At 45.0% G+C, this 25,295-nt stretch overlaps 1 protein-coding gene across 6 annotated transcripts; it reads right to left on the bottom strand.

Moving 5' to 3' along the window:
• Positions 1-24,835, bottom strand: LOC309395502 (protein O-mannosyl-transferase 1-like). Of its 6 annotated transcripts, none has more exons than XM_081959812.1 (20): positions 24,715-24,835; positions 22,638-22,782; positions 15,311-15,417; positions 14,140-14,190; positions 13,276-13,422; positions 12,861-12,972; positions 12,374-12,439; positions 11,959-12,052; positions 10,541-10,696; positions 9,337-9,467; positions 8,382-8,477; positions 6,474-6,566; positions 5,696-5,792; positions 4,839-4,931; positions 4,484-4,604; positions 3,458-3,555; positions 2,905-3,018; positions 2,425-2,551; positions 1,561-1,738; positions 1-1,132 (listed from the first exon to the last, which is right to left on the bottom strand). In XM_081959812.1, exons 2-20 carry the CDS (start codon positions 22,757-22,759, stop codon positions 958-960), a joined length of 2,178 nt encoding a protein of 725 aa, XP_081815938.1. In that variant the 5' UTR covers positions 22,760-22,782; positions 24,715-24,835; the 3' UTR covers positions 1-957. The 6 variants fall into 6 exon arrangements, with proteins under 6 accessions (XP_081815938.1, XP_081815937.1, XP_081815936.1 ...); XM_081959811.1 differs by lacking the exon at positions 24,715-24,835 and adding an exon at positions 17,042-17,186 and having other exon boundaries at positions 22,638-23,441; XM_081959810.1 differs by lacking the exons at positions 22,638-22,782; positions 24,715-24,835 and adding exons at positions 17,042-17,186; positions 19,145-19,282.
• Positions 24,836-25,295: the final 460 nt, after the last annotated feature.

Raw genomic sequence — 25,295 nt, 5'->3', positions numbered from 1 at the left:
TTTATTGGATACATGAAATTGGTATGAGTGGTGAAAACCGGCTCTGAAAGTTCCTGCCGTTTTCAGCTAATGTCAAGTGAAACTTCCCCCCTTTTCCCCCATTGTCCGATCGAAGTGCCGGGTGTCTGCTTGGTTGCTCCGCTCCGCTTTTTTACTCCGCTTTTTTACTCCGCTTTTGACTATAAAAACACAGCTATGCATTTCCAACCCCTCCCCGCCCGTTCTTCTGCCCTGTAGCAACCCTGAACCCTGCGAGGTGGTCTCGGCCAGAATCGCTTCGGGGTTGACGTCGAGCAAGTCCGGTGTAGCCTGCCCCCTGCCTGGCTTCCCAGCCTCCCAGGGACTGCCTGCTGGTCTGGATGGATGCGTCCTACCGTACCTGAAGCTGGTGCTTCTAACCCTTGCAAGCAGGTCGGGTGGAATTTGACAGGTTCGAACCATGACCTGCCCCTCAGCTCCACCTACCTGTATTTTCTCAGCTGAGTCCCGCGGCACAGTGGATTGCCATGCCTCAGCTGTTTTCCTTCCCAAGCAGCGTTCCGAAAGGTAAGTATTCTCTAAATTGTGCAAGCGGTGAGCTGGTTGTTAAACCGGTAGGATCCCACCCCTGCCCGGCTCTTCTTCCGTGGGAGGCCCTCGGCTCCGAGAAGGTTATGCACAAATACAATACAATCCTATACCCATAGAAGGAGTCTCTGTCCAGCCAGGCCTCTGCACTCTTTCCATGCCCATTTTCTCTGTCCTGAGTGAGCAAAATGGTCTCTTATTTCCCTTGTCCAACTACATTGCTATCAAATTTTACATCTGCAAGAAAAATGGGGGGGGGGAGCATTTCCAATTGGACAATACGGTTTTCTGGTCAAAAATGGAATAAATCTTTCATATGAATTCTTTTCTCTTTTTCTTGGTCATCCGACCCCGGATGTCGTCTCCGCCGTCCGTTTCTCTCAGGCTTGGTCAGCGTTTGCGGATCAAAATATCCCAGCTATCCTTCCAACGCAGAGCCTGCAACTCGGATTTCGAGAGTGCCGGTTCTCCATAGGTGAGCGGGCGGAAGGTGTAGTACGTCAGGTAGACGGAAGACATCCAGGCGGCTACCAAAGCACTGTGCATGCTCTTGTAAAGCCTGGATCTGTCCAACAGAGAGACAAGCATAAAAAAAGGAGGATGAGACTCTACAAAGAATGCAGGGAAGACCGACCGAGTTTATTCAGGAGGTTAAAACGGCTCCTCTTTTATTCCCTATGAGAGTGGCCGTTCGTGGTCCGCTTGTGGCCTTACTCCCAAGTCCACCCCCCTTCTTTACCTGTTCCCTTCTCCTGGCAGCTGTGCGTGCGCACAACGGGAACAGGCTCCAGCTGTTCTTCTGCCTCAGTGCTGTCTGACTTTGAAGGCACCTGATCGCTGCCAGATGGCCTCGGCCCCCTCTCTGCCTCCAACACAGAGCCCTCATCGGAGCCTTCCCCAGACTCCAGGACTGGCCCGTGCTCCTCCCCAACCTTCTCACCGTCTGAGTCTGCCGCCAGCTACGCTGGAGGGCCACAACACCGGCTGTTCTACCTGCAAAGGAAGTCGCTGGTGTGCTGCAGAACGACGGGGATCAGAAGAATTTGAAAAGTGACAGCCGGCAGGTAATGGTAAAGGAAGAGGTTCTTCTCCATCAAGAAGAAAGGCAGGTAGTTTGTGGCCCATCCGCCCACGCAGATCCCTCCGGCCAGGAGCCACTGCTGCCAAGTCTCTGCAGAGGAGCGGGATAGGGAAATAGGCAAGTCAGTTTCTCAGCCTGACAAAATGCCAGGTCAGGTCGGAGCAGAGAGGAGAACAAGAAATGAACTTAGGGGCGTTTCACCACCTTTCAGGCAGGATGGGTGCAGTGAATGCAAGAGAGTTCATCGAAGCCTAGCACTCCACAAGAGTCAGTGTGTCCATCAAAAGGCACACTGATCTACCACCAGGCGTGGGATTCTACCGGTTCAGACTGGTTCAGGTGAACCGCTTTGTTCTGACTTTCAGCTGGGCGCACGCAAAGCGAACCGGTTGCTACACCGATAGGATCACAGCCCTGCCTACAACCGGCCTGCTGAACACCCCGTCTTGGAATACAAAGCAACCACACAGCCAACTGGACACGGCGCCCACCCTCAACCAACTCACGCAATTGCGCGCACACGCACACACACACGCACACACAGTTCACCTCCCAATGCGCCTGACCTGAAATAATCTGAAATAAATTAGTAGAGCTTCTCCTGCCTGAGCAGGGGGCTGGACTAGAAGACTTCCCAGGTCCGTTCAAGGATTAAAGCCAATTTTATGTCAGCAAAAACAGACCTCAAAGGCTTCAACTCTCTGCAACAGGTCTAGGCCAACCCAATTAAGGGGGGTCTTGGATAGAAGATCGAGACGGGGTTGGAGGTCCCAGACCTTCAGGGATATCCCGGATATTTCGCCGTCGCCGGAGCAGGTACCCCAAGAACAAAACCACATAGACGATGGTGGCTACGTTGGCTGATGTCCAGCTGACGAGGTTTCCCAGAAGGTGAATTTGAGCCTGGCCAAGAAACATTGAGAAAATGCTTTGAGTTGTGTTTTGCGACCTTCTGATAAACCAAATCCATGGTTCGCTTTAACAACTGTGTTACTAACTGAACAACTGCAGTGATTTGCATAGCGGCAAGACGGGTCTCAAAATGAGGTAAAGCTCGCTTCGCAAATGCCTTCTTAGCAGCAGAAATTTTGGGCTCAGTTATGGTTGTTAATCGGGGACTTGCCTGAACGCTTAAAAAGGCAGCCAGATATGGACTGCTGAAATTCTCTCTGGGACAAAGGGAGAGCTGGAGATTGCCCGCGTGTATTTCAGAAAACATGATTTCTAAAGTCCACATAAAAATCCAGTAAAATCACCCCTGAGCTGGAATGGAACCAGTAAGCGATGTTGGTCTCCAGGGTGATCCAATCTAAGGGAGATGAGCTGTATTTATGTTCCGTGTCCTCGTTTTTCAGGGTAAGGATCTTCCACTAGAACGAAACACAAGAATTGGGAATTCCGGATATCGATGCAAGCTACGAGTGATGCAGCCCCTAATTCAAAATGTCGCTTGAAGTCTACGACCCCCAAGTTGTGAAATCGGCTGGCAGCATTTACTCCACACGCTTAACGTTCTGGTGTGTTTTAGGGGCTGTAGCTTGGGGGGGGGGGCGCTCTGCCTGGTTCAGCTTGGCGCCTCGCCGGCATCCTGCCATCAAGGGCTGGAAGGGAGGGAAAGGATGGAAGGGCTATAAAGCTGTGTGTATACGTGATGGGAAATTGGAAGTGGCGAGGGATTGACAAAAATCAATAAATGGAACTTCAATTCCCAGAATCCCCTGGACAAGTACACCTGCTGCTGAGAATTCTGGGAAATGAAGTCCACCCTGTGACTTTATCGTAGGCTGACTTTCTGGACCTTTCTCTCACCTGCAGTTCGGTGAACTTGGCAACAAAGGTGAGATTATGGCTGATGTTGATCTGAGTGGGCAGATGCAATTCCACCTCTCTTTCTTTCTGCTCATGGCCTGCAAAGGATTAAAACGAGAGAGATCTGAAAAAACAGGTTAGTTGGGGCAAAACCTTTCTCCCACAATCCCTCGGGGGGAATCTCTAAACCCACCTGGGGTAGGTAGGGTGGACCGCTGCTCTCGGAGGAGCATTTGGGTCAAACCCTTGACTTACAAGAATTCGTTTTATGACCGTTTGAACATACAACGGCACTGAAAAAAAGCGACTTATGACTGTTTTTCATACTTATGACCGTTGCTGCCTCCCCATGCAAATTCAGACGCTTGGCAACTGGCATGTACCTATGACAGTTGTGGTGTCCCGGGGGCCACGTGATCCCCTTTTCCCACCTTCTGATGAGCAAAAGCAACAGGGAAATCAGATTCACTCAAGGACCGGGTTACTAACTTATCCTCCGCAGTGATTCGCTTAACAACCGTGGCAGGAAATGTCGCAAAATGGGGGAAAACTCACTTAACGGTCTCTTTTGGCAACGGGAATTTTTTTAGTTAAGTCGAGGTCAATTTCTCCAAATATGGACTGAGTGGGGGGGAAAAACCAAGTCTTTCCAGAACTTTGAATGGGGAGGGAACCTTCATTCACATACAGAGGTTTTCCTAAAACGGGTCAGCAATCTGCGCCTCTGGAGCCGCGTGTGGCTCTTTCATACCTCTGCTGCGGCTCCATGTCCGTCACAACCTGCAGTGTGTGATGTACTTAGCTTTTCCACCCCTGGTAGTCCAACCATGGATAAACCCAATGAAAGTTTCAGGAGGAAACAGAACCTTTCATTCAACTCCACATGCTAGTTTTGTGTCTGCTCAGGAAATAGTTCAGGCAGGGGAAGGGTTCCGTGTCCCCCGGTGTTTTCTTTTTTCTGTGAGGAAATGGGTCCAAGTGGCTCTTTCAGAACCTTTCTTTGCCAACCCCATCGTAAAAACTAACTTTTGCCATATCGGTGTTCTTCCACGTTCCACAACATGCTTTGGTGGTGCCCCTTGGAGATCTTCTCGCCAATCACCTCCAGTTGTCGGTACCCCCACTCGGGAAGAGAGGCTCCGCTCAGCTGGAGGGGAGAAAAAGAAGGGAATGGTGTTGTTGTTTTTTTAAAAAAAAGAGGTTTAAAATGCTTCAAGAGGTTGAAAGATCTGGGAGATCTTTGCCTGAAATGGTACAGAGTAGTTGGACTAGAAGACCTCTAAGGTCCCTTCCAACTCTTATCCCAACTCTTATTCTGACTACGTGCCTTCTCAGTGACATTGCAAGAAACACCAGAGGTTGAGACTCCAAGCCTACTCACCTTTAACACGGCCGACGTGTTGACGTGGACCAGTCTGACTTCGGACAGGATCGTTTTCCAAATCTCATTATCCGAGTCGCGGTTCACAATTTCCTGTGTGTTTGAAAGAGACGCTTCCTGATGCTGCAATTTGGCTAATACTCTGCCTTCATTGCTCCTACCACGTCATGGAGGTTCAGCATCTGATACTGTCAGGGTTCCAAGTAGCATCCAAAAGTAAATCAGAGTCCGAGCAGAGCCATGTTGGCACATCTGGGAAAACCCAAATCTGAAAGCTTCCGGGTTTTCCCCACCAAGTTGAAAGTTCAACATCTTGCCCCCACACCCAGCAGCCCATCTTCCACTGCCATGCTGGCGGTTCCACCCATCCCGGTCAGGTGCAGAGGCGCAGAGACAAAGGATGACCTTGGCTTTCTACAAATAATTTTGTTATGGCTACGTACCGTCTAACTCCGTACAATCCCCCCTCCCGTTTTCCCACAATACAAAATGCATAGTATAATAATAAGAAAGTGTGGCAGGCCAAAGAGCCAAAAGAAAAGATGGCTGCAGGCCTGACAGATATATAACTAGATTAGGAAAGGGGTTAAGAGCCAGGATGGTGTTGTGATTGCGCAGTGGTTAGCATACGGTATTGCAGGCTAACTCTGCCGGCTGCCAGCAGTTCAAGGTGGACTCAACCTTCCGTCCTTCTGAGGTGGGTAAAATGAGGACGCAGATTGTTGGGGGCAAGAGGCTGACTCTATAAACCGCTTAGAGAGGGCTGTGAAAGCAGTATGATGTTGCTGTGTTTATTGTTTATTTTTTTACTTCCGCTTTAAATCCAATGCCTTAAAATTCTACAGCCTGCCACTTACAACTCTCCAGAGATTCTGAGCGGGCATGGAAATGTTGTAATCGATGTAACAGGATACCTCTTGGGAATGCGGGCTGAGGGGTGCAGCCACGTCATGCCTGCAGAGTGGAGAAAGCAACAGAAGAGAATACTTGGACCTCAGGGTCGGACTGTGGAGTCCCATGGTGCTCCCTGTGCTGGTTGGTTTTCTTGGCAGATGTTTCATTACCCAACTAGGTAATATCACCATTGTTAGAAGGGAGTGGGATGGAGGAAGGAAGGAAGGAAGGAAGGAAGGGAGGGAGGGAGGGAGGGAGGGAGGGAGGGAGGGAGGAAGGAAGGAAGGAAGGAAGGAAGGAAGGAAGGAAGGAAGGAAGGAAGGAAGGAAGGAAGGAAGAGAATGAGTTCCTCGGTGCTCTCTGAGCTTAGTTTTTTTCTTGCATTTCATTAGGTAACATCATTAGTGCTAGGAGAACACCGATTGCAGTCAGAAAACAGGATTAAAACTCCTTAATTACACAACACATGGGCAGACCTAACCGTCCTAGCTAAGAGGTATAACGCTAGAGAATTCCTGGAAGCCTTGCGCTCAGACAAGTCTCACCTGATTCCAGGGAAATTAGGCAGAGTCTCTTTCAAGGCTCTTGCCCAACCCGTTATAGAGTTGAGGGCTAAGCTACTCTTATCTGACTCTTCCCTTGGCAGCATCTCTGGATGCAGCCTCCAAGGACATTCCCACATACCATTAACAGCCGTTTCGAGATGACACGCAGCTAGAAGCCAAAGAAGAAACAGCTTACGTGTTGAGGTAACGGGTTGTGATTCCATGGACCAGCTGCACAATGTTGCCGTGTCGCACAGGTTGTGGTGGGTTGCTAGTGACCAAATGTTGCCTATTTGGGAGCGGCAGAAAAAACAACGACTGGAATCATCAATATCAAAGCATAAGGTTCCCCTCGCACATATGTGCCAGTCGTTCCCGACTCTAGGGGGAGGTGCTCATCTCCCTTTCAAAGCTTAAGAGCCAGCGCTGTCCGAAGACGTCTCCGTGGTCATGTGGATGGCATGACTCAATGCCGAAGGTGCACGGAGCGCTGTCCCCTTCCCACCAAAGGTGGTCCCTGTTTTTCTACTTGCGTTTCTTTATGTGCTTTCGAACTGCTAGGTTGGCAGAAGCTGGGACAAGGAACGGGAGCTCACTCTGTTACGTGGTGATAGGGATTCGAACCGCCGAACTGCCAATCTTTCTGATTGACAAGCTCTTCTTACTTAATTAGATTTCTAGACCGCCCACTCTCCCCGGAGGGACTCGGGGCGGTGTACAGGTATAAATTTTAAAAACCCATCCAAACAATAATATACATCGTTAAAATTAGATTAAATAACCCCTGTACAATTTATAAAAATTAAAACTAACCCATAAAACCAATCATAAAATTTAAAAACCAAAACTGAGGTGGGAAGGCTGGAATTAGGCCAGGCCGGCTAGCTGGAACAGGTGGGTTTTAAGTTTCTGATGGAAGGAGCGGAGATCTGTAGTCAATCTAATGTCAGGGGGAAGGTCATTCCAGAGGGTCGGGCCCATCACAGAGAAGGCTCTTCCCCTAGGCATCGCCCGCTGGCACCGCCTAGTGGACGGCACCCGGAGGAGTCCCTCTCTGTGTGAGCGGATAGGCCGAAGGGATGTATGGGGCAGGATACGATCCCGCAAATAACTAGGTCCTGTGCCATGGAGCGCCTTGAAAATGATGGTCAACACCTTGAAACGCACCCGAAAAGCCACAGGCAGCCAGTGTAGCCCGCGCAGGAGAGGTGTTACGTGGGAGTAGCTAAAGACTCCCGAAATTGCCCGCGCGGCCGCATTCTGAACCAGCTGTAGCCTTTGGGTGCATCTCAAGGGGAGCCCCATGTAGAGAGCCACTGAGCCACTGTGTCCCTTCAAATATACAGTATATCAAATTTGAAATATCAAAGTACATCAACCCACTAAGTGAGGCTGTAATGTGATTATTTATTCCTTTTTATTATCCGAGTTACTTCTCCCTTTTATTGGTATTATTATTATTTTCTCTGTTGCCTTGCAAATATACTGAGTACGTCTTTCATCTTCATTAAATGACCCAATAATCCCTTGTGGGGTGGAGTCTGGGCAATTGAGTGGAGTTAGCGGTGTGTTTTACTGGCCGGATGCCCTTCCTGTCGCCAATGACGCATTTTGTTCAGCAGATACATTTTTAGTATGCCCAGAGAGAGAAATATCTGCCTCCGACTAGGATCGAACTCACAGCCTCCTGACTGTCACACTTGGGCAAATAAAGTAGAGGTAATGCTCGACTTACAACCATAACTGAGCCGAAAATTTATATTGCTAAGCGAGAAATTTGTGAAGTGAGTTTTGTCCCATTTTATGACCTTTCGTGCCACCGTGGTTTTAAGTGAATCGCTGCAGCTATTCATTTAGCAACAGGGATGGTAAATTAATCTCACTTCCCCGCTGACTTTGCTTGGGTAATCACACGACCTCGGGAGACTGAGACCATCATAAGTGCGAGTCACCTGCCAAGCATCTGAATTTTGATCGTATAACCACGGGGACGCTGCAGCGGTCGTAAGTTTGAAAAACTGTCTTGACTTTTTTCAGTATCGTGTAACTTCGAACAATCACTAAATGAACTGTCGTAAGTTGAGGACTAATTAAAGAGGCTCACCTTCCAGGATCCTTGATGATCCACCAGTTATTCACATCCTTAAAAGGATAGCAGGTCACCTGTTGCTGATGGGAACTGCCCCGCCCGTTTTCATACCTGGGGAAGATACAGAGGAAATGAGACTTAATCGCAGAAAAGAAGGAACGCAAGATAATCTGAAGGGCTCTTTTAGGTCACAGGGACAATAATATTTGTTTTCTGCATTTAATAGGAAGAGAAGACAGAGATATCAGCCCTTTGATGTCAGCAAGATCACAAAAAAAGAGAGAGAGAAACGTCATGCTCTCTGAGCTTGGTGAAGTTTGGTCTTCTTCCTGGGAGCCTGGCCCTTTGCCAAACTGGCCATCATCAGTCACATAGATATAAACATGTGTATATCATTCAAAAGAGACAATAAGCCAAAAAAAGAGAGCAAACCAACAAAAAAGCCACCAAGAAATTAACACAAAGATTAATATTAGATTGACAATCAAGATGTGGTGGCTCAGTGGCTAAGACGCTGAGCCTGTCAATCAGAAAGATTGGTGGTTTGAATCCCTAGGGCCGTGTAACGGAGTGAGCTCCCGTGACTTGTCCCAGCTTCTGCCAACCTGGAAGTTCGAAAGCACGTAAAGAAACGCAAGTAGAAAAATAGGAACCACCTTTGGTGGGAGGGGTAACAGCGTTCCGTGCGCCTTTGGCGTTGAGTCATGCCGGCCACATGACTACGGAGACGTCTTAGGACAGCCCTAGCTCTTGGGCTTTGAAACGGAGATGAGCACCATCACCCCCTAGAGTCAAGAACGACTAGCATATGTGTACGAGGGGAACCTTTACCTTTGCCTAAGAATCAAGAAGCAAACAAGGATCCCACCGTCCTCCTCCTCTTCCTCTCCACAAACCCCACTCCCGTCTAGCGCTGATGATGTTCCTTAGTTGGGTAGTGAAACACCTGCAAGAAAACCTCCCGTCTCACCTGATGGGGTAGGTATTCCGGTGGGAGTGAAGCCAGCACGGTAACGGTTTGCCCAAGATATTCCTCAAAGTAATCTGGGAACCATAAGCTACTTCCAAGGGCTGCCCCTGCGTGATGCGAGAAAGACCTCCCTAAAAAAAACCACACACACACACACACACAGTGTTTGTTACGCAATCCGGACAAAATCATCCGCCTATTTATTTATTTTTTTAAAAAATAACATTTACAGATCCTACTGATTCTGCATGTAGTCCTTGACTTAGGAGTTCATATTAGTGACCATTCAAGGTTCAACCCCAATGAAAAGAGGGTGTTGCGACTGTTTTTCACACTTACAACCATGGCATCAACCTCCCGGTCGCCTGATCAAAATTCGAAAGTTTGGCAACTGACATGGACTTATGACTGTAGCAGTGTCCCGGGGACACTTTTGCGACTTTCTAAAGTCAACGGAGAAGCCAGACTGACTTAATAAATGTGTCACTAAGTGAACAATAGCAGTGATTCAGTTAACAACTACGGCAAGAAAGGTCGCAAAACAGGGTGGATGTCTCACTTAACAAAAGAAAGGTTGGGCTTGATTCTGGCCGTGTTGAAGGCTACCTGTATAGAAATGAGTAAATCCCAATAAATAAAAAAAGAAAGCAGGAAGAGCAGATAAAGTCCAGCAGGGGGTTGAAATAAATCAGCATTGTTGATGGCCAATTAACATATAATAGATGTAAAGAAACAAAAGTAAAAGTTCCAAAAGTGGGGGGGGGGGAAATTGGCTCTTCTGAGAAAGAAAGAAAGAAAGAAAGAAAGAAAGAAAGAAAGAAAGAAAGAAAGAAAGAAAGGGAGAGAGAGGGAGAGAAAGAAAAAAGAAAGAAAGAAAGAGGGAGAGAAGGAAGGGAGGAATGTAGGAAGAAAAAAAAAGACAGTGGAAGGGAAAGAAGGAAGAAAGAAACAGAAAGGAAAGGAGGAAGGGAGGGAGGGAAGGAAAGGGTGGGAGGAAAGGATGGATAGAGGAAATAAATAAATAAATAGAGGATGGTAGGAAGGAAGGAAGGGAGATAGAAGGAAGGAAGGAAAGAAAGAAAGAAAGAAAGAGGAAGGAAGAAGAACAGGGAAGGAAAGTAAAGAAATGGAAAGGATATGGAAGGAAGGACTCCAACATTTCTCTATTTTTGATCAATTAGCCCCAGGCGCAGCTCGGTCTCACCTCTAAACTAGCTTGAAAGGCGCTGCTCATGATCTGATCGTGGGGGCCGGATCGGTACAGCAAAATCAAGTGGATGTAGAAAAAGGAGAGGTAGAGAGCGCCGGGGAGGATCAGGAGAGCAAAACCCCGGGCCAGAAAATGGCCAAGTACAGAGACCTAAAATGGAAAAGGCAGAAGGGTTCACGTTTGTCCTAATGTGTTTTCTCAATGAAATATTGCAGGACGAAGCTAAATAATAATCCTGATTTATCTTAATAAGGCTAAAATAACTCACTCTAAATAATCTGGGCCCTAAAACTTTAACGGGTGTGTGTCTCTGCGTGTCAGACAGATCAGGAGAAGGGCTCCTTGTTTAAGCTTAAATCAATTAAAATTTTATTTTATTCCTTTTGCCCTGCCTTTGTTAATGTTTTGAAATAATTCAAGTGCCTGCATGGGCCTGATACTCTTTCCTCTTCCTATTTTCCCCATAACAACCACCCTGTGAGGTGGGTTCGGCTGAGAGAGAGAGGGAATGGCTCAAAGTCACCCAGGCAGTTTTCATTTGTAAGGCAGGACTAGAACTCACAGTCTCCTGGTTTAATACACCAGCACTTTCACTACTAGAACTGGCTCTCCAACAATTCATTCATTCAATTAATCAATTAATCAGACAGACACTATCGTTCTGTCTATCAAATTTACATGGTAACCAGTCTCACACAAGGTAACTCTAGGCAGCATACCGAAAAACATGAATTAATTCCAAATAAGATACTTATGACAGAGATATGTATTCATGATCATTTGATGTTATGTTTAATTCATTTAAGCGTCATAAACGTTTAGGAGGATTTTCCCCAATAAAAATAAAATCTATCAACCAGCCTCTTTGTCTTCTATCATCTCCTCCCCTCTCCCTCCCTCTCTCATTTTCTTTCTTTCTTTCTTTCTTTCTTTCTTTCTTTCTTTCTTTCTTTCTTTCTTTCTTTCTTCTTTCTTTCTTTCTTTCTTTCTTCTTCTTTCTTTCTTTCTCTCTTTCTTTCTCTTTCGATCATCTATCATCTATCTATCTATCTATCTATCTATCTATCTATCTATCTATCTATCTATTATCATCTATCTATCTATCTATCATCTATCTAATCTCCCTCCCCACCCTCCTCTATCTAACCTTATCTACCTATCTATCTATCATTGATGGATATGACACCTCTGTGTTAGAGAGTCTTGCCTCTAACTTACCAATACTCACAATTTTACCATCAAACAGGTATGGGAAACCACATTCCTTGCAACCTTGACTGAACACGTCCCAAGAAAAACTGCTGGGTAAAATTAAAACCCACAGATTCTGAAATCCAAAGTTCTCCAGAAGGCTTGGAGATCAACTTCCATCATCTCAGAGCGACTGCATCCCATTTCATCCTCCGACTTACGTTGGACAAGGAGCGATCTCCAACCAGTTGCCAGGAATGGATCCCCGCCAGGCTCAGAATGAGGAGGTAAGTGAAGAGGCCCGTGTATTTCACCCTGCGAAGCAAGCAGGAAATGTCAACCCAACCAAGCCAATCGGAAGGAGAAGGTAAGAAGGAGAACACATAGACAACAAATTGATGGAGACTGCCAGAAGATCTAAGGGAAGTGGAGACTGCCAGAAGATCTAAGACAGGTATCTAACTTTTAAGCAACTTTAAGACTTGTGGACTTCAACTCCCAGAATTCCCCAGCCAGCATGGGGAATTCTGGGAGTTGAAGTCCACGAGTGTTAAACTCACCTCTAGAAGCGGCTAAGAGGCTTATGAACAAAGCAGTTATGAAATATCTTAGCACACCATCAAGAGATAAGCTTACCCAACTGCACAGGAACAGGAGACGCCTGTTAGTAACAGCCAAATCCACCATCTGGCAGAAAAAGGGCTTAAAAAAAAAGAAGAAAGAAAAACATATTTACTCACAGGTCAGCCTTATGACATTCCAGACAACTGCAGGCATTCAATTAAGATTTGTGACAAGAAAGGTTATGGGCAAAATGCACTTAATAACTGTCTTGCTTAAAGACAGAAATGTCAGGCTCAATTGTGGCTGTAAGCTGAGGAATAACCTGTATGTTATGTACTACCCCCCCAAAAAAAAAAATTACCCACAGAAAAGTTGTGTTGCAGAATTCATCCCCATGTGGGTTTGGCTGAGCCTTAAAACACCATTTATAAACCATGTTAGTCTGGGGCATACGTCCCCTTAGTGTAAATGCAAAAGACACTTTATTGCTTGGCCTGATTTGGATAACTTCATGCTTAAATGCAAACAATAGTGGAACATTAAAGTCATTTCTTCTTACCTCTGTTTCTGACTGTTATGAAACTTCAGATAAGATAAAACTGCCAGCAGGATGAAAAATATTAAAATGGACTCCAGCAGCATCGACCTGGATTGAGTTATTAGTGAATTTTCTGTGGACACACAAAGGGAAAAATAAGAAATTGCTCCCTCTCCCCATACCGATCCTTCTATGAGCTTTTTACAGGAGGGGTCTCCAACTTCCGACTTATGGACTTCAACTCCCACAATTCTAAGAACTGAAGTCCATAAGTCATAAAGTGGCCAAGGTTGGGGGACCCCAGTTACAGCAAGAAATATAAAGATAAGGACAGGAGTGGGATTTAGCCAGTTTGTCCAACCGGTTGTTGCAAGGACCGACAACGATAACAAGGATGGCATCAACAGAGGATTGAAAGGAACGAGATCTTATTTACCAAGTAAAATCAGGACTGCAGCACCCAGGGCAACGAAATGGGTGAAATGCAACTCGACCAGGATTTGGTACGCCAAGGGGATGCATAAGCCACCAGCTGTGGCTGGTAGCAGCCGCAAAGCCCAGATGGGCACATTGGAGCTGTATTCTAGGATAGAATCGCGGAAAATCAGTACCAACCAAAAATGCAGGCATAGCAATAGCACTTAGCCTTATATACCGCTTCACAGTGCTTAACAACCCTCTCTAACCAGTTTACAGAGTCAGCCTTTTGCCCCCAACGATCTGGGTCCTCGTTTTACCGACCTCGGAAGGATGGAAGGCAGAGTCAACCTTGAGCCTGGTGAGATTCGATCTGCCAAATTGCAGGCAGATGACAGCCAGCAGGAGTAGCCTGCAGTACCGCACTCTGACCATTTCGCCTTTAGCATTATAAAGGTAAAGATTCCCCTCACATATATGTGCTAGTTGTTCCCACCTCTAGGGGGTGATGCTTATCTCCGTTCCAAAGCCAAAGAGCCAGCGCTGTCCGAAGACGTCTCTGTGGTCATGTGGCCGGCATGACTCAACACCAAAGGCGCATGGAACCTTCCCACCAAAGGTAATTCCTATTTTTCTACTTGCATTTCTTCATGTGCTTTCAAACTGCTAGGTTGGCAGAAGCTGGGAGCAGGGACAAGTCACGGGAGCTCACTCTGTTACATGGCACTAGGGATTTGAACCACCAAACTGCCAACATTTATGATCAACGAGTTCAGCATCTTTGCCACTGAGCCACCGGGTCCCTAGCATTATAGTTTCCTTTATTTCCCCCCCTCTAGTTTGAAAACAGTTTAGCTGGAGGGTGAATCATAAACCACTTTACCTGCTCCTATCCTGTTCCACAGAAAATTTCCATCAAATCCCCCTAAATAACCTGAAAAAGAAAGAGAAAAATAAATTTTCCATGGTCAAAACTTAAATTAAAGATCTGATTGCATCCGTATTTTTTTTCAGCAATACATCGATTCCTGCCCCTTCTCCATCTAGATACTACACACATCTTGTAAACTTTGACAAACGCAGTAATCGGTTCAAATATTTTATTATTTGAATTGACATATAGCCCCGATGTTCCACTGCCATGGATTTTGGGTGGTGCACAACAAAAATAAAAATACGTAGAAAATAGATAATACGTAAAACCGCACAAACACTTCATAATAAAAATGTTTGAACCAAGAGTCCTAAAATATTAGAATACATTAAACTCCTGCCCGGGAACAAAGCTTGATGCATAAATTATGAAATTCAGGTATTATGACTATCAAAAAAGGGGAAGAGGAAGATATCCCCGAAGGAAAGAACGGGAGCTCCATTATATAAAACCCTTAATCAGGGCAGGAATGTCAGGGCCTCGGGGCTCAAGTTTTGACTGCCGTATTTTTCGGAGTATAAGACGCACTTTTCTCCCTCAAAAAAGAGGCTGAAAATCTGACAGGGGACAGTACACAAGATATGAAGGAGGGACGGGCCGTGGCTCTGCCAGAAGACAGCGGGGAGGAAGCAATATTGAAAAGACTCAGGTCACAAAAATAAGTATATTTGAAACATCATTGCAATTGTTGATATAATGTAATTGTTGGAAGTGACATATGAGATGATTGAATATATGGTTGATACAATGTAAAACAAAATGCTGTCAATGTTTATCTCTTACTTTTTGGTTTTTTCTTCTGTAAAAGTTGTGAGATTTGTGGGGATTTCTACCTTTCGCACGATGTAACTGTCAAAATTTTTTGTATACCTATTTACCCCTTCCCGTAAATGTTTGTAAGAACTAATAAAATTCTTTAAAAAAAGAGGCTGAAAATACGGGTGTGTCTTATACACACCGAATACAGCATTTTTGGCCTCCTGAAACCCAGCCCCCTTCGCCAAAATGGCCGGGCATAGGTTGTAGGTGGCCTAATATTACTCCAATTCCCGACAGTAGAGAGTAGGGAGAAGTGCCTTTATTTGTTATTGCAGGATGAATTCTTTGAAAATTTGCATACCTCCGAGAGCGAAAAGCATGTGGCCGAATGGCGGTCCGCTATCATCTATGAAAAATATCCGCTTCATGTACAAGGAGAGGAACTGGCCGTAGTAAACTTCATCAAAACTGGAATAATGCAATAAAATAAAAAATTTTTAAAGAGAGATATATTTCTCATCAAACCCTTCAAATAATTGGATGTGTCACCCCAACAGAGAAACTCACTGGATTTCAATTCCAAAACAGGAAGCATTGTAGTTACAGAGAGTTATTGACGTACGGCCACAATTGAGTATGTTGCCAAGTGAGAAATTTGCTAAGTGAGCTTTGCCCCCTTTTACGACTCTTCTTGCCACGGCCGTTAAGTGAATCGCTGCAGTTTTTAAATTGGGAACTCGGGTTGTTAACTGAATCTGGTTATCCCAATGGACTTTGCTTGTCGTAATGTCATAAAAGGGGAATATGTGATCACGGGAGCCACTGCGACCGTCATAAATTTGAGTCAGCGGCCAATCCTCTGGATTTTGATCACGACCGGGTCGGAGTGCTGCAACGGTCATTTACTGTGAAAAATGGTGGTAATTGAATTACTGCTGTTGTTAAATTAGTAACGTGGTTTATTAAGTGATTTTCAATTAACCTCTGAGATTCACTTGCCATCTGTGCCAAGCAAGGTCACAAAAGGAGGCAAAACTGACTTTTAGCAACTGGCACCTAAAGTTTTGGGCTGAATTAGGGCTGTAAGTAGCAAACTATCTTTCGTAACAGAAGAACCATGTAGCACGAAGCCAAATTTAGCGGTTTACTTCTATTCATCCATTCAGCCAAGATTCCGTCTGAGCTCCATTGTCCTCCGTGACAACTCGATTAATGTTAATCTCAATTTATTTTCAATGGCTTTTTCACATGCCAAAAGGTGTATTGAATAATAAATAGTTTTATGTGTTTAGATTAAAAGCTTTTAAAAACGCAACGGTGAGGTTTTCCGCAGACGGTCTTTATAAACAGACAGAAAGAAAAGTTTTGTTTTAATTCCCGGAAAAGCCATTGTTGATACCGACATTTTTAGTCAACTAAATCTATGGCATCCCCATATATTGGAATATGTTTTTTTTCACCAGACTTTTTTTTTCTTACATAAAATTATAGGCATACGTTCACATAGTTATTATTCTTTTTTACATTCATCGTTCTTATGCATTTGACGTTCTGTTTACAGGATTAAAACATACTGTTTGGGTTGCTTTGTTTACCATCCCTCGCCTGTTTTGAAACCACCTTATTTTTCCCTTTCTTTTCTCCCTCTCTTCCTTCTCTACTTCCTTCCTTCCTTCCTCCTCTCCTTTCCATTCCTTCTTCTCTTACCTCTCCCCTGCTTCTCCCTTCCTACCCTTTCTCCTTCTCTCTCTCTCTTCCTTCCATCTTCCTCTCACCTCTATCTTCCTTCCTTTCCTCCTCTCCTTTCCTCCTCTCTTCCTTTCTTTTTCGGTTGTTGTAGGTATCTCTTCCAGCTCTTAATTTTTATTTTCTTGGGGTGGCATTTCTGCAAAGCCAAAAATAACTTGGTATCGTTCCTGGTTCCCTTTCCTTCTCAAATCTATCCTGATTATGCCCCCCCCTCCCGCTTTGTATCTTACTTTTGAATGTATACTTATATGCTATTATTTTCTTTTCTAGTTCCCCCCCCCCTCTTCTGCCCCTTTTCTACTTAATGCCGTATCCTCTAGGTTCCAGGAATATGTTTACTTACACTACAGCTCTGGGATAGGACAGAGCCCACAGCCGGCTGACCAATCCAACCACAATCAAAACCACCAGGTTGACATTTATTTCCACCGAAAAGACAATTGGCTGCTTTAAGAATCCGAGCATTTTACAGAATAACCTGGGAGCATCTAAAAAAAAAAGGAAAATCGGTCCCATTCGGAAAAAATAAAAATCAGGCACACTCTCAAAACTGTTGGAAAAGTTATGTTATTCATACCAGTCAGCCATCCACAGACACAGAGAGATAAAGATCTTTCGCCATCGTTGAAAAGAAACAATAAAAACGTAAGGAAAGAAAAACACCACAACACCCCCCCTCTAGCTGCCCATAATTAGATAAGCAGGGATTAACTCCAGACTATCAAGCAAACAATAGTATCTTAATTGAGGAATTACCAAGGAGAAAACCACACCTGCAAGGCGAGCTACTGTATATAAACAAGAGAGCAAATCCACGCGCTCACTAACATTGGTGATGTACCTTAGTAGGGTAATGAAAAGCCTGCAATGAAACAACCGAGTGCAGAGGGCAGCAAGGAGCCCGGTTTAACCCTGAGCTACAGGGATAGGTGGCCCAAAATGCCAAATGCAATCTAAATATTTGGCTGATTGAGCAACAAGCCATAAGAATAATAACAGGGGAGAGTGACGGTATTTGGGAGATAGCAGAAGAGAAAAAACTGGAGAAGATAACAAATTAGAAAGCTATGCAATGCCTTTAACCCCATACAACCACAACATCTGCCTTTCCTGGGTCCTTGATACATGGATACAGATACAGAGTAACTAGGTTGGAAGGGACCTTGGAGGTCTTCTCGTCCAACCTCCAGCTCAAGGAGAAGACCCAATACCCTTCTGAACACATAGCTCTCACATCACTTCTTAAAAGCTTTCGGTGATGGAGCGGTTATTATTGAAAGTGTGTTTATGAATATTCCATTGGCTGCAAAACTGATGCAAATCCTACTATTCAGATGCATTGTGTATCCTTCTCTTACTCCTCCTTTTCTCCTACCTCCATTCCCACTCCTTTTCAGCACTTTTGACATTACCTGGTTCGGTCATGAAACGTCTGCAAGAAAACAAACAAGCTCAAAGAGCACCAAGGACCCCACAGTCCTCCTCCCCTCCTCCTCCTCCTCCTCTCCCCCCAAACCCTACTCCTTTTCAGAACTGATGACATTAATGCCAGATCCGGTCTAAACACAGTTCTAGGCTGCATCAACAGAGGGACAGAATCAAGATCACATGAAGTGTTAATACCACTTTATAATGCTTTGGTAAGGCCAAATTTGGAATACGGCATCCAGTTTTGGTCGCCGGATGTAAAAAAGATGTGGAGACTCTAGGAAGAGTGCAGAGAAAAGTAACAAAGAGGATTAGGGGACTGGAGGCTAAAACGTATGAAGAACGGTTGCAGGAACTAGGTATGTCTAGCTTAAGAGAAAGAAGGACCAGGGGAGACATGATAGCAGCCTTCCAATATCTCAGGGGTTGCCACAAAGAAGAGGGAGTCTAGCTATTCTCCAAAGCACTTGAGGGCAGGACAAGAAGCAACTGGTGGAAACTCATCAAGGGGAGAAGCAACTTAGAAGGAAGGAGAAATTTCACAGTGAAAAAACTTGCCTCCAGAAGCTCTGAATGCTCCAACACTGGTAGTTTTTAAAAAGAGATTGGACGGTTCATTTGTCTGAAGTGTTGTAGGGTTTCCTGCCTAAGCAGGGGGTTGGACTAGAAGACCTCCAAGGTCCCTTCCAACTCTGTTATTCTATTCTGTTCTGTTCTATCTAGCTGACTGAACGACCAACCACAATATGAAGCATCAGCGTTCGCCAAATACCCATCAATCCTTATATCGTGCGACAATGCCTGTTAAAACACCACAAACCAGCATTGGAGCGTGCAAAGTTGCAAACTCTCTCCAGCAATTAATTCTCTCTGCGTCCATCTTTTGCACCAACCCGTTCTTCTTTTACACTCCGGCTGGCTAAGCACGCCTGGTAAAAATATTTGCGTATAAATCTTATCGATATTAATACCCGGGGGTTTGCTTTCACTGTCTTCCCGATTATTTCGAGAAACTTACCCGATCCCTTCTGCTTCTGGCTCGCCTGCTTGGTTCAACCGCCTTAATTTCTCACCGCCCTTCTCCCCCTTTTCCAGGAATGCGCTCGCTTTCGTGCCTGTGTTCAGGCGGCGGAGATAGGACATATCAATGATAAAGGGGGGGGGTGAGAAAGGAGGCGAACATGGCCCCCCCCTTATCATTGGTATGTCCCATCTCCGCCGCCTGAACACAGGCACGAAAGCGAGCGCATTCCTGGAAAAGGGGGAGAAGGGCGGTGAGAAATTAAGGCGGTTGAACCAAGCAGGCGAGCCAGCAGGCGAGCCAGAACCCCCCCGTGAGAAAGGAGGCGAACATGTAGTCCGGTCTACTCCTCTACCGTGCAGAAGGCAGGAAGACAGGACCGGAGGTGACATCACGGACCCGGACAGTTGCCATAGGAACAAGAAACCATACAGCAGCCCATGGGCTCTCGCTCACCCCACCCTGTCTAACCATTTGCAACCGGGTCGGTTACCAGGGAAACTACAGGCCCCAGAATTCCTAGTTTTACACATCTCCGACTGCAAATCTATTTCCATTACCCAATTTCTGCCGTTATTTACAGCGGAGCAAATGATTCTCTCAATAATGTCTCTTAAAGCAACAATCGCGACCCTGTAATGTGGAAAATAAAAATTTTAAGGGCTGCTGTTCCTTCTTTCGCGCCGTCCCGTGGCGAATGAAGGAACAGCAGCCCTTTAAAATAAATATTTTTCAGCAAGAGCGGGGAAGCGAATCATGCGCAGTTTAAAGGTGATTTTATAGAGCACAGCGCCGTCCCGTGGCGAATGAAGGAACAGCAGCTCTTTAAAAAAATATTTTTCAGCAAGAGCGGGGAAGCGAATCATGCGCAGTTTGGGATCTGAAAAAACAGGTTAGTTGGGGCAAAACCTTTCTCCCACAATCCCTTGGGGGAATCTCTAAACCCACCTGGGTAGGTAGGGTGGACCGCTGCTCTCGGAGGAGCATTTGGGTCAAACCCTTGACTTACAAGAGTTCGTTTTATGACCGTTTGAACTTACAACGCACTGAAAAAAAGCGACTTATGACCGTTTTTCATACTTATGTCCGTTGCTGCCTCCGCATGCAAATTCAGACGCTTGGCAACTGGCATGTACCTATGACAGTTGTGGTGTCCCGGGGGCCATGTGATACCCTTTTCCGACCTTCTGGTGAGCAAAAGCAACAGGGAAATCAGATTCACTCAAGGACCCGGTTACTAACTTATCCGCCGCAGTGATTCGCTTAACAACCATGGCAGGAAATGTCGCAAAATGGGGAAAAACTCACTTAACGGTCTCTTTTGGCAACGGGAATTTTTTTAGTTAAGTCGAGGTCAATTTCTCCAAGTATGGACTGAGTGGGGGATAAAAACCAAGTCTTTCCAGAACTTTGAATGGGGAGGGAACCTTCATTCACATACAGAGGTTTTCCTAAAACAGGGGTCAGCAATCTGCGACTCTGGAGACGCGTGTGGCTCTTTCATACCTCTGTTTTACACCTTTTACGACTCTTCTTGCCACGGCCGTTAAGTGAATCGCTGCAGTTTTTAAATTGGGAACTCGGGTTGTTAACTGAATCTGGTTTTCCCAATGGACTTTGCTTGTCGTAATGTCATAAAAGGGGAATATGTGATCACGGGAGCCACTGCGACCATCATAAATTTGAGTCAGCGGCCAATCCTCTGGATTTTGATCACGACCGGGTCGGAGTGCTGCAACGGTCATTTACTGTGAAAAATGGTGGTAATTGAATTACTGCTGTTGTTAAATTAGTAACGTGGTTTATTAAGTGATTTTCAATTAACCTCTGAGATTCACTTGCCATCTGTGCCAAGCAAGGTCACAAAAGGAGGCAAAACTGACTTTTAGCAACTGGCACCTAAAGTTTTGGGCTGAATTAGGGCTGTAAGTAGCAAACTATCTTTCATAACAGAAGAACAATGTAGCACGAAGCCAAATTTAGCGGTTTACTTCTATTCTATTCTAGACCTAGCTACTTGCCGGATCGTATCCTGCCCCATACATCCCTGCGACCAATTCGCTCGCACAAAGAGGGACTCCTCCAGGTGCCGTCCACCAGACAATGTCGGGGGGCAGCGTCTAGGAGTAGAGCCTTCTCTGTTGCGGGCCTAGCCCTGTGGAATGACCTTCCCCCGGATATTAGGACTACCTCTGACCTCCGCGCCTTCCGGATAAAGCTCAAGACCCACCTATTTCAATTAGCTGGCCTGGCTCAACCATAGTTCGTTCACACTGCTCCTGACGGGTTTTTTAATTTTGTGATTTTTGGAATTTTAGGGGATTTTAAATTGTGTTTTAACTGTCTTTATTTATCTTCCTACCTCCTCCTTGTACATGTATTCGTTTATTTTGTGTGTGTATTGTCCATATTGTTTTTATGTGTTTTATAGTATGCCGCCCCGAGTCCTTCGGGAGAGGGTGCGGCTAAGAAATAAAATTTATTATTATTATTATTATTATTATTATTATTATTATTATTATTATTATTATTATTATTATTATTATATTATTCATCCATTCAGCCACGATTCCGTCTGAGCTCCATTGTCCTCCGTGACAACTCGATTAATGTTAATCTCAATTTATTTTCAAGGGCTTTTTCACATGCCAAAAGGTGGACTGAATAATAAATAGTTTTATGTGTTTAGATTAAAAGCTTTTAAAAACGCAACGGTGAGGTTTTCCGCAGACGGTCTTTATAAACAGACAGAAAGAAAAGTTTTGTTTTAATTCCCGGAAAAGCCATTGTTGATACCGACATTTTTAGTCTACTAAATCTATGGCATCCCCATATATTGGAATATGTTTTTTTTTCACCAGACTTTTTTTTTCTTACATAAAATTATAGGCATACGTTCACATAGTTATTATTCTTTTTTACATTCATCGTTCTTATGCATTTGACGTTCTGTTTACAGGATTAAAACATACTGTTTGGGTTGCTTTGTTTACCATCCCTCGCCTGTTTTGAAACCACCTTATTTTTCCCTTTCTTTTCTCCCTCTCTTCCTTCTCTACTTCCTTCCTTCCTTCCTCCTCTCCTTTCCATTCCTTCTTCTCTTACCTCTCCCCTGCTTCTCCCTTCCTACCCTTTCTCCTTCTCTCTCTCTCTTCCTTCCATCTTCCTCTCACCTCTATCTTCCTTCCTTTCCTCCTCTCCTCTCCTCCTCTCTTCCTTTCTTTTTCGGTTGTTGTAGGTATCTCTTCCAGCTCTTAATTTTTATTTTCTTGGGGTGGCATTTCTGCAAAGCCAAAAATAACTTGGTATCGTTCCTGGTTCCCTTTCCTTCTCAAATCTATCCTGATTATGTCCCCCCCCCCCCCGCTTTGTATCTTACTTTTGAATGTATACTTATATGCTATTATTTTCTTTTCTACTCCCCCCCCCTCTTCTGCCCCTTTTCTACTTAATGCCGTATCGTCTAGGTTCCAGGAATATGTTTACTTACACTACAGCTCTGGGATAGGACAGAGCCCACAGCCGGCTGACCAATCCAACCACAGTCAAAACCACCAGGTTGACATTTATTTCCACCGAAAAGACAATTGGCTGCTTTAAGAATCCGAGCATTTTACAGAATAACCTGGGAGCATCTAAAAAAAAAAGGAAAATCGGTCCCATTCGGAAAAAATAAAAATCAGGCACACTCTCAAAACTGTTGGAAAAGTTATGTTATTCATACCAGTCAGCCATCCACAGACACAGAGAGATAAAGATCTTTCGCCATCGTTGAAAAGAAACAATAAAAACGTAAGGAAAGAAAAACACCACAACACACCCCCTCTAGCTGCCCATAATTAGATAAGCAGGGATTAACTCCAGACTATCAAGCAAACGATAGTATCTTAATTGAGGAATTACCAAGGAGAAAACCACAGCTGCAAGGCAAGCTACTGTATATAAACAAGAGAGCAAATCCCCGCACTCACTAACATTGGTGATGTACCTTAGTAGGGTAATGAAAAGCCTGCAATGAAACAACCGAGTGCAGAGGGCAGCAAGGAGCCCGGTTTAACCCTGAGCTACAGGGATAGGTGGCCCAAAATGCCAAATGCAATCTAAATATTTGGCTGATTGAGCAACAAGCCATAAGAATAATAACAGGGGAGAGTGACGGTATTTGGGAGATAGCAGAAGAGAAAAAACTGGAGAAGATAACAAATTAGAAAGCTATGCAATGCCTTTAACCCCATACAACCACAACATCTGCCTTTCCTGGGTCCTTGATACATGGATACAGATACAGAGTAACTAGGTTGGAAGGGACCTTGGAGGTCTTCTCGTCCAACCTCCAGCTCAAGCAGAAGACCCAATACCCTTCTGAACACATAGCTCTCTCATCACTTCTTAAAAGCTTTCGGTGATGGAGCGGTTATTATTGAAAGTGTGTTTATGAATATTCCATTGGCTGCAAAACTGATGCAAATCCTACTATTCAGATACATTGTGTATCCTTCTCTTACTCCTCCTTTTCAGCACTTATGACATTACCTGGTTCGGTCATGAAACGTCTGCAAGAAAACAAACAAGCTCAAAGAGCACCAAGGACCCCAGAGTCCTCCTCCCCTCCTCTCCCCTCAAACCCTACTCCTTTTCAGAACTGATGACATTAATGCCAGATCCAGTCTAAACACAGTTCTAGGCTGCATCAACAGAGGGACAGAATCAAGATCACATGAAGTGTTAATACCACTTTATAATGCTTTGGTAAGGCCAAATTTGGAATATGGCATCCAGTTTTGGTCGCCAGGATGTAAAAAAGATGTGGAGACTCTAGAAAGAGTGCAGAGAAAAGAGGATTAGGGGACTGGAGGCTAAAACATATGAAGAACAGTTGCAGGAACTGGGTCTGTTTAGCTTAAGAGAAAGAAGGACCAGGGGAGACATGATAGCAGTCTTCCAATATCTCAGGGGTTGCCACAAAAAAAAGGGAGTCTAGCTATTCTCCAAAGCACTTGAGGGCAGGACAAGAAGCAACTGGTGGAAACTCATCAAGGGGAGAAGCAACTTAGAACGAAGGAGAAATTTCACAGCGAGTACAATTAATCAGTGAAACAACTTGTCTCCAGAAGCTCTGAATGCTCCAACACTGGAAGTTTTTAAAAAGAGATTGGACGGTTCATTTGTCTGAAGTGTTGTAGGGTTTCCTGCCTAAGCAGGGGGTTGGACTAGAAGACCTCCAAGGTCCCTTCCAACTCTGTTCTATTCTATTCTATTCTGTTCTATCTAGCTGACTGAACGACCAACCACAATATGAAGCATCAGCGTTCGCCAAATACCCATCAATCCTTATATCGTGCGACAATGCCTGTTAAAACACCACAAACCAGCATTGGAGCGTGCAAAGTTGCAAACTCTCTCCAGCAATTAATTCTCTCTGCGTCCATCTTTTGCACCAACCCGTTCTTCTTTTACACTCCGGCTGGCTATGCACGCCTGGTAAAAATATTTGTGTATAAATCTTATCGATATTAATACCCGGGGGTTTGCTTTCGCTTTCTTCCCGATTATTTCGAGAAACTTACCCGATCCCTTCTGCTTCTGGCTCGCCTGCTTGGTTCAACCGCCTTAATTTCTCTACACTCTCCTCCCCCTTTTCCAGGAAGGCGCTCGCTTTCGTGCCTGTGTTCAGGCGGCGGAGATGGGACATACCAATGATAAAGGGGGGGGTGAGAAAGGAGGCGAACATGTAGTCCGCTCTACTCCTCTACCGTGCAGAAGGCAGGAAGACAGGACCGGAGGTGACATCACGGACCCGGACAGTTGCCATAGGAACAAGAAACCATACAGCAGCCCATGGGCTCTCGCTCACCCCACCCCGTCTAACCATTTGCAACCGGGTCGGTTTCCAGGGAAACTACAGGCCCCAGAATTCCTAGTTTTACACATCTCCCACTGCAAATCTATTTCCATTACCCAATTTCTGCCGTTATTTACAGCGGAGCAAATGATTCTCTCAATAATGTCTCTTAAAGCAACAATCGCGACCCTGTAATGTGGAAAATAAAATTTTTAAGGGCTGCTGTTCCTTCATTCGCCACGGGACGGCGCTGTGCTCTATAGTCACCTGCAAACTGCGCTCGAATCGCTTCCCTCCTCTTGTTGA

This window comes from Natrix helvetica (genome assembly GCF_964273705.1).
Source record: "Natrix helvetica genome assembly, chromosome: 7".
Taxonomy (NCBI): Eukaryota; Metazoa; Chordata; class Lepidosauria; order Squamata; family Natricidae; genus Natrix; species Natrix helvetica.
This window is presented reverse-complemented; position numbering and strand designations above follow the sequence as displayed.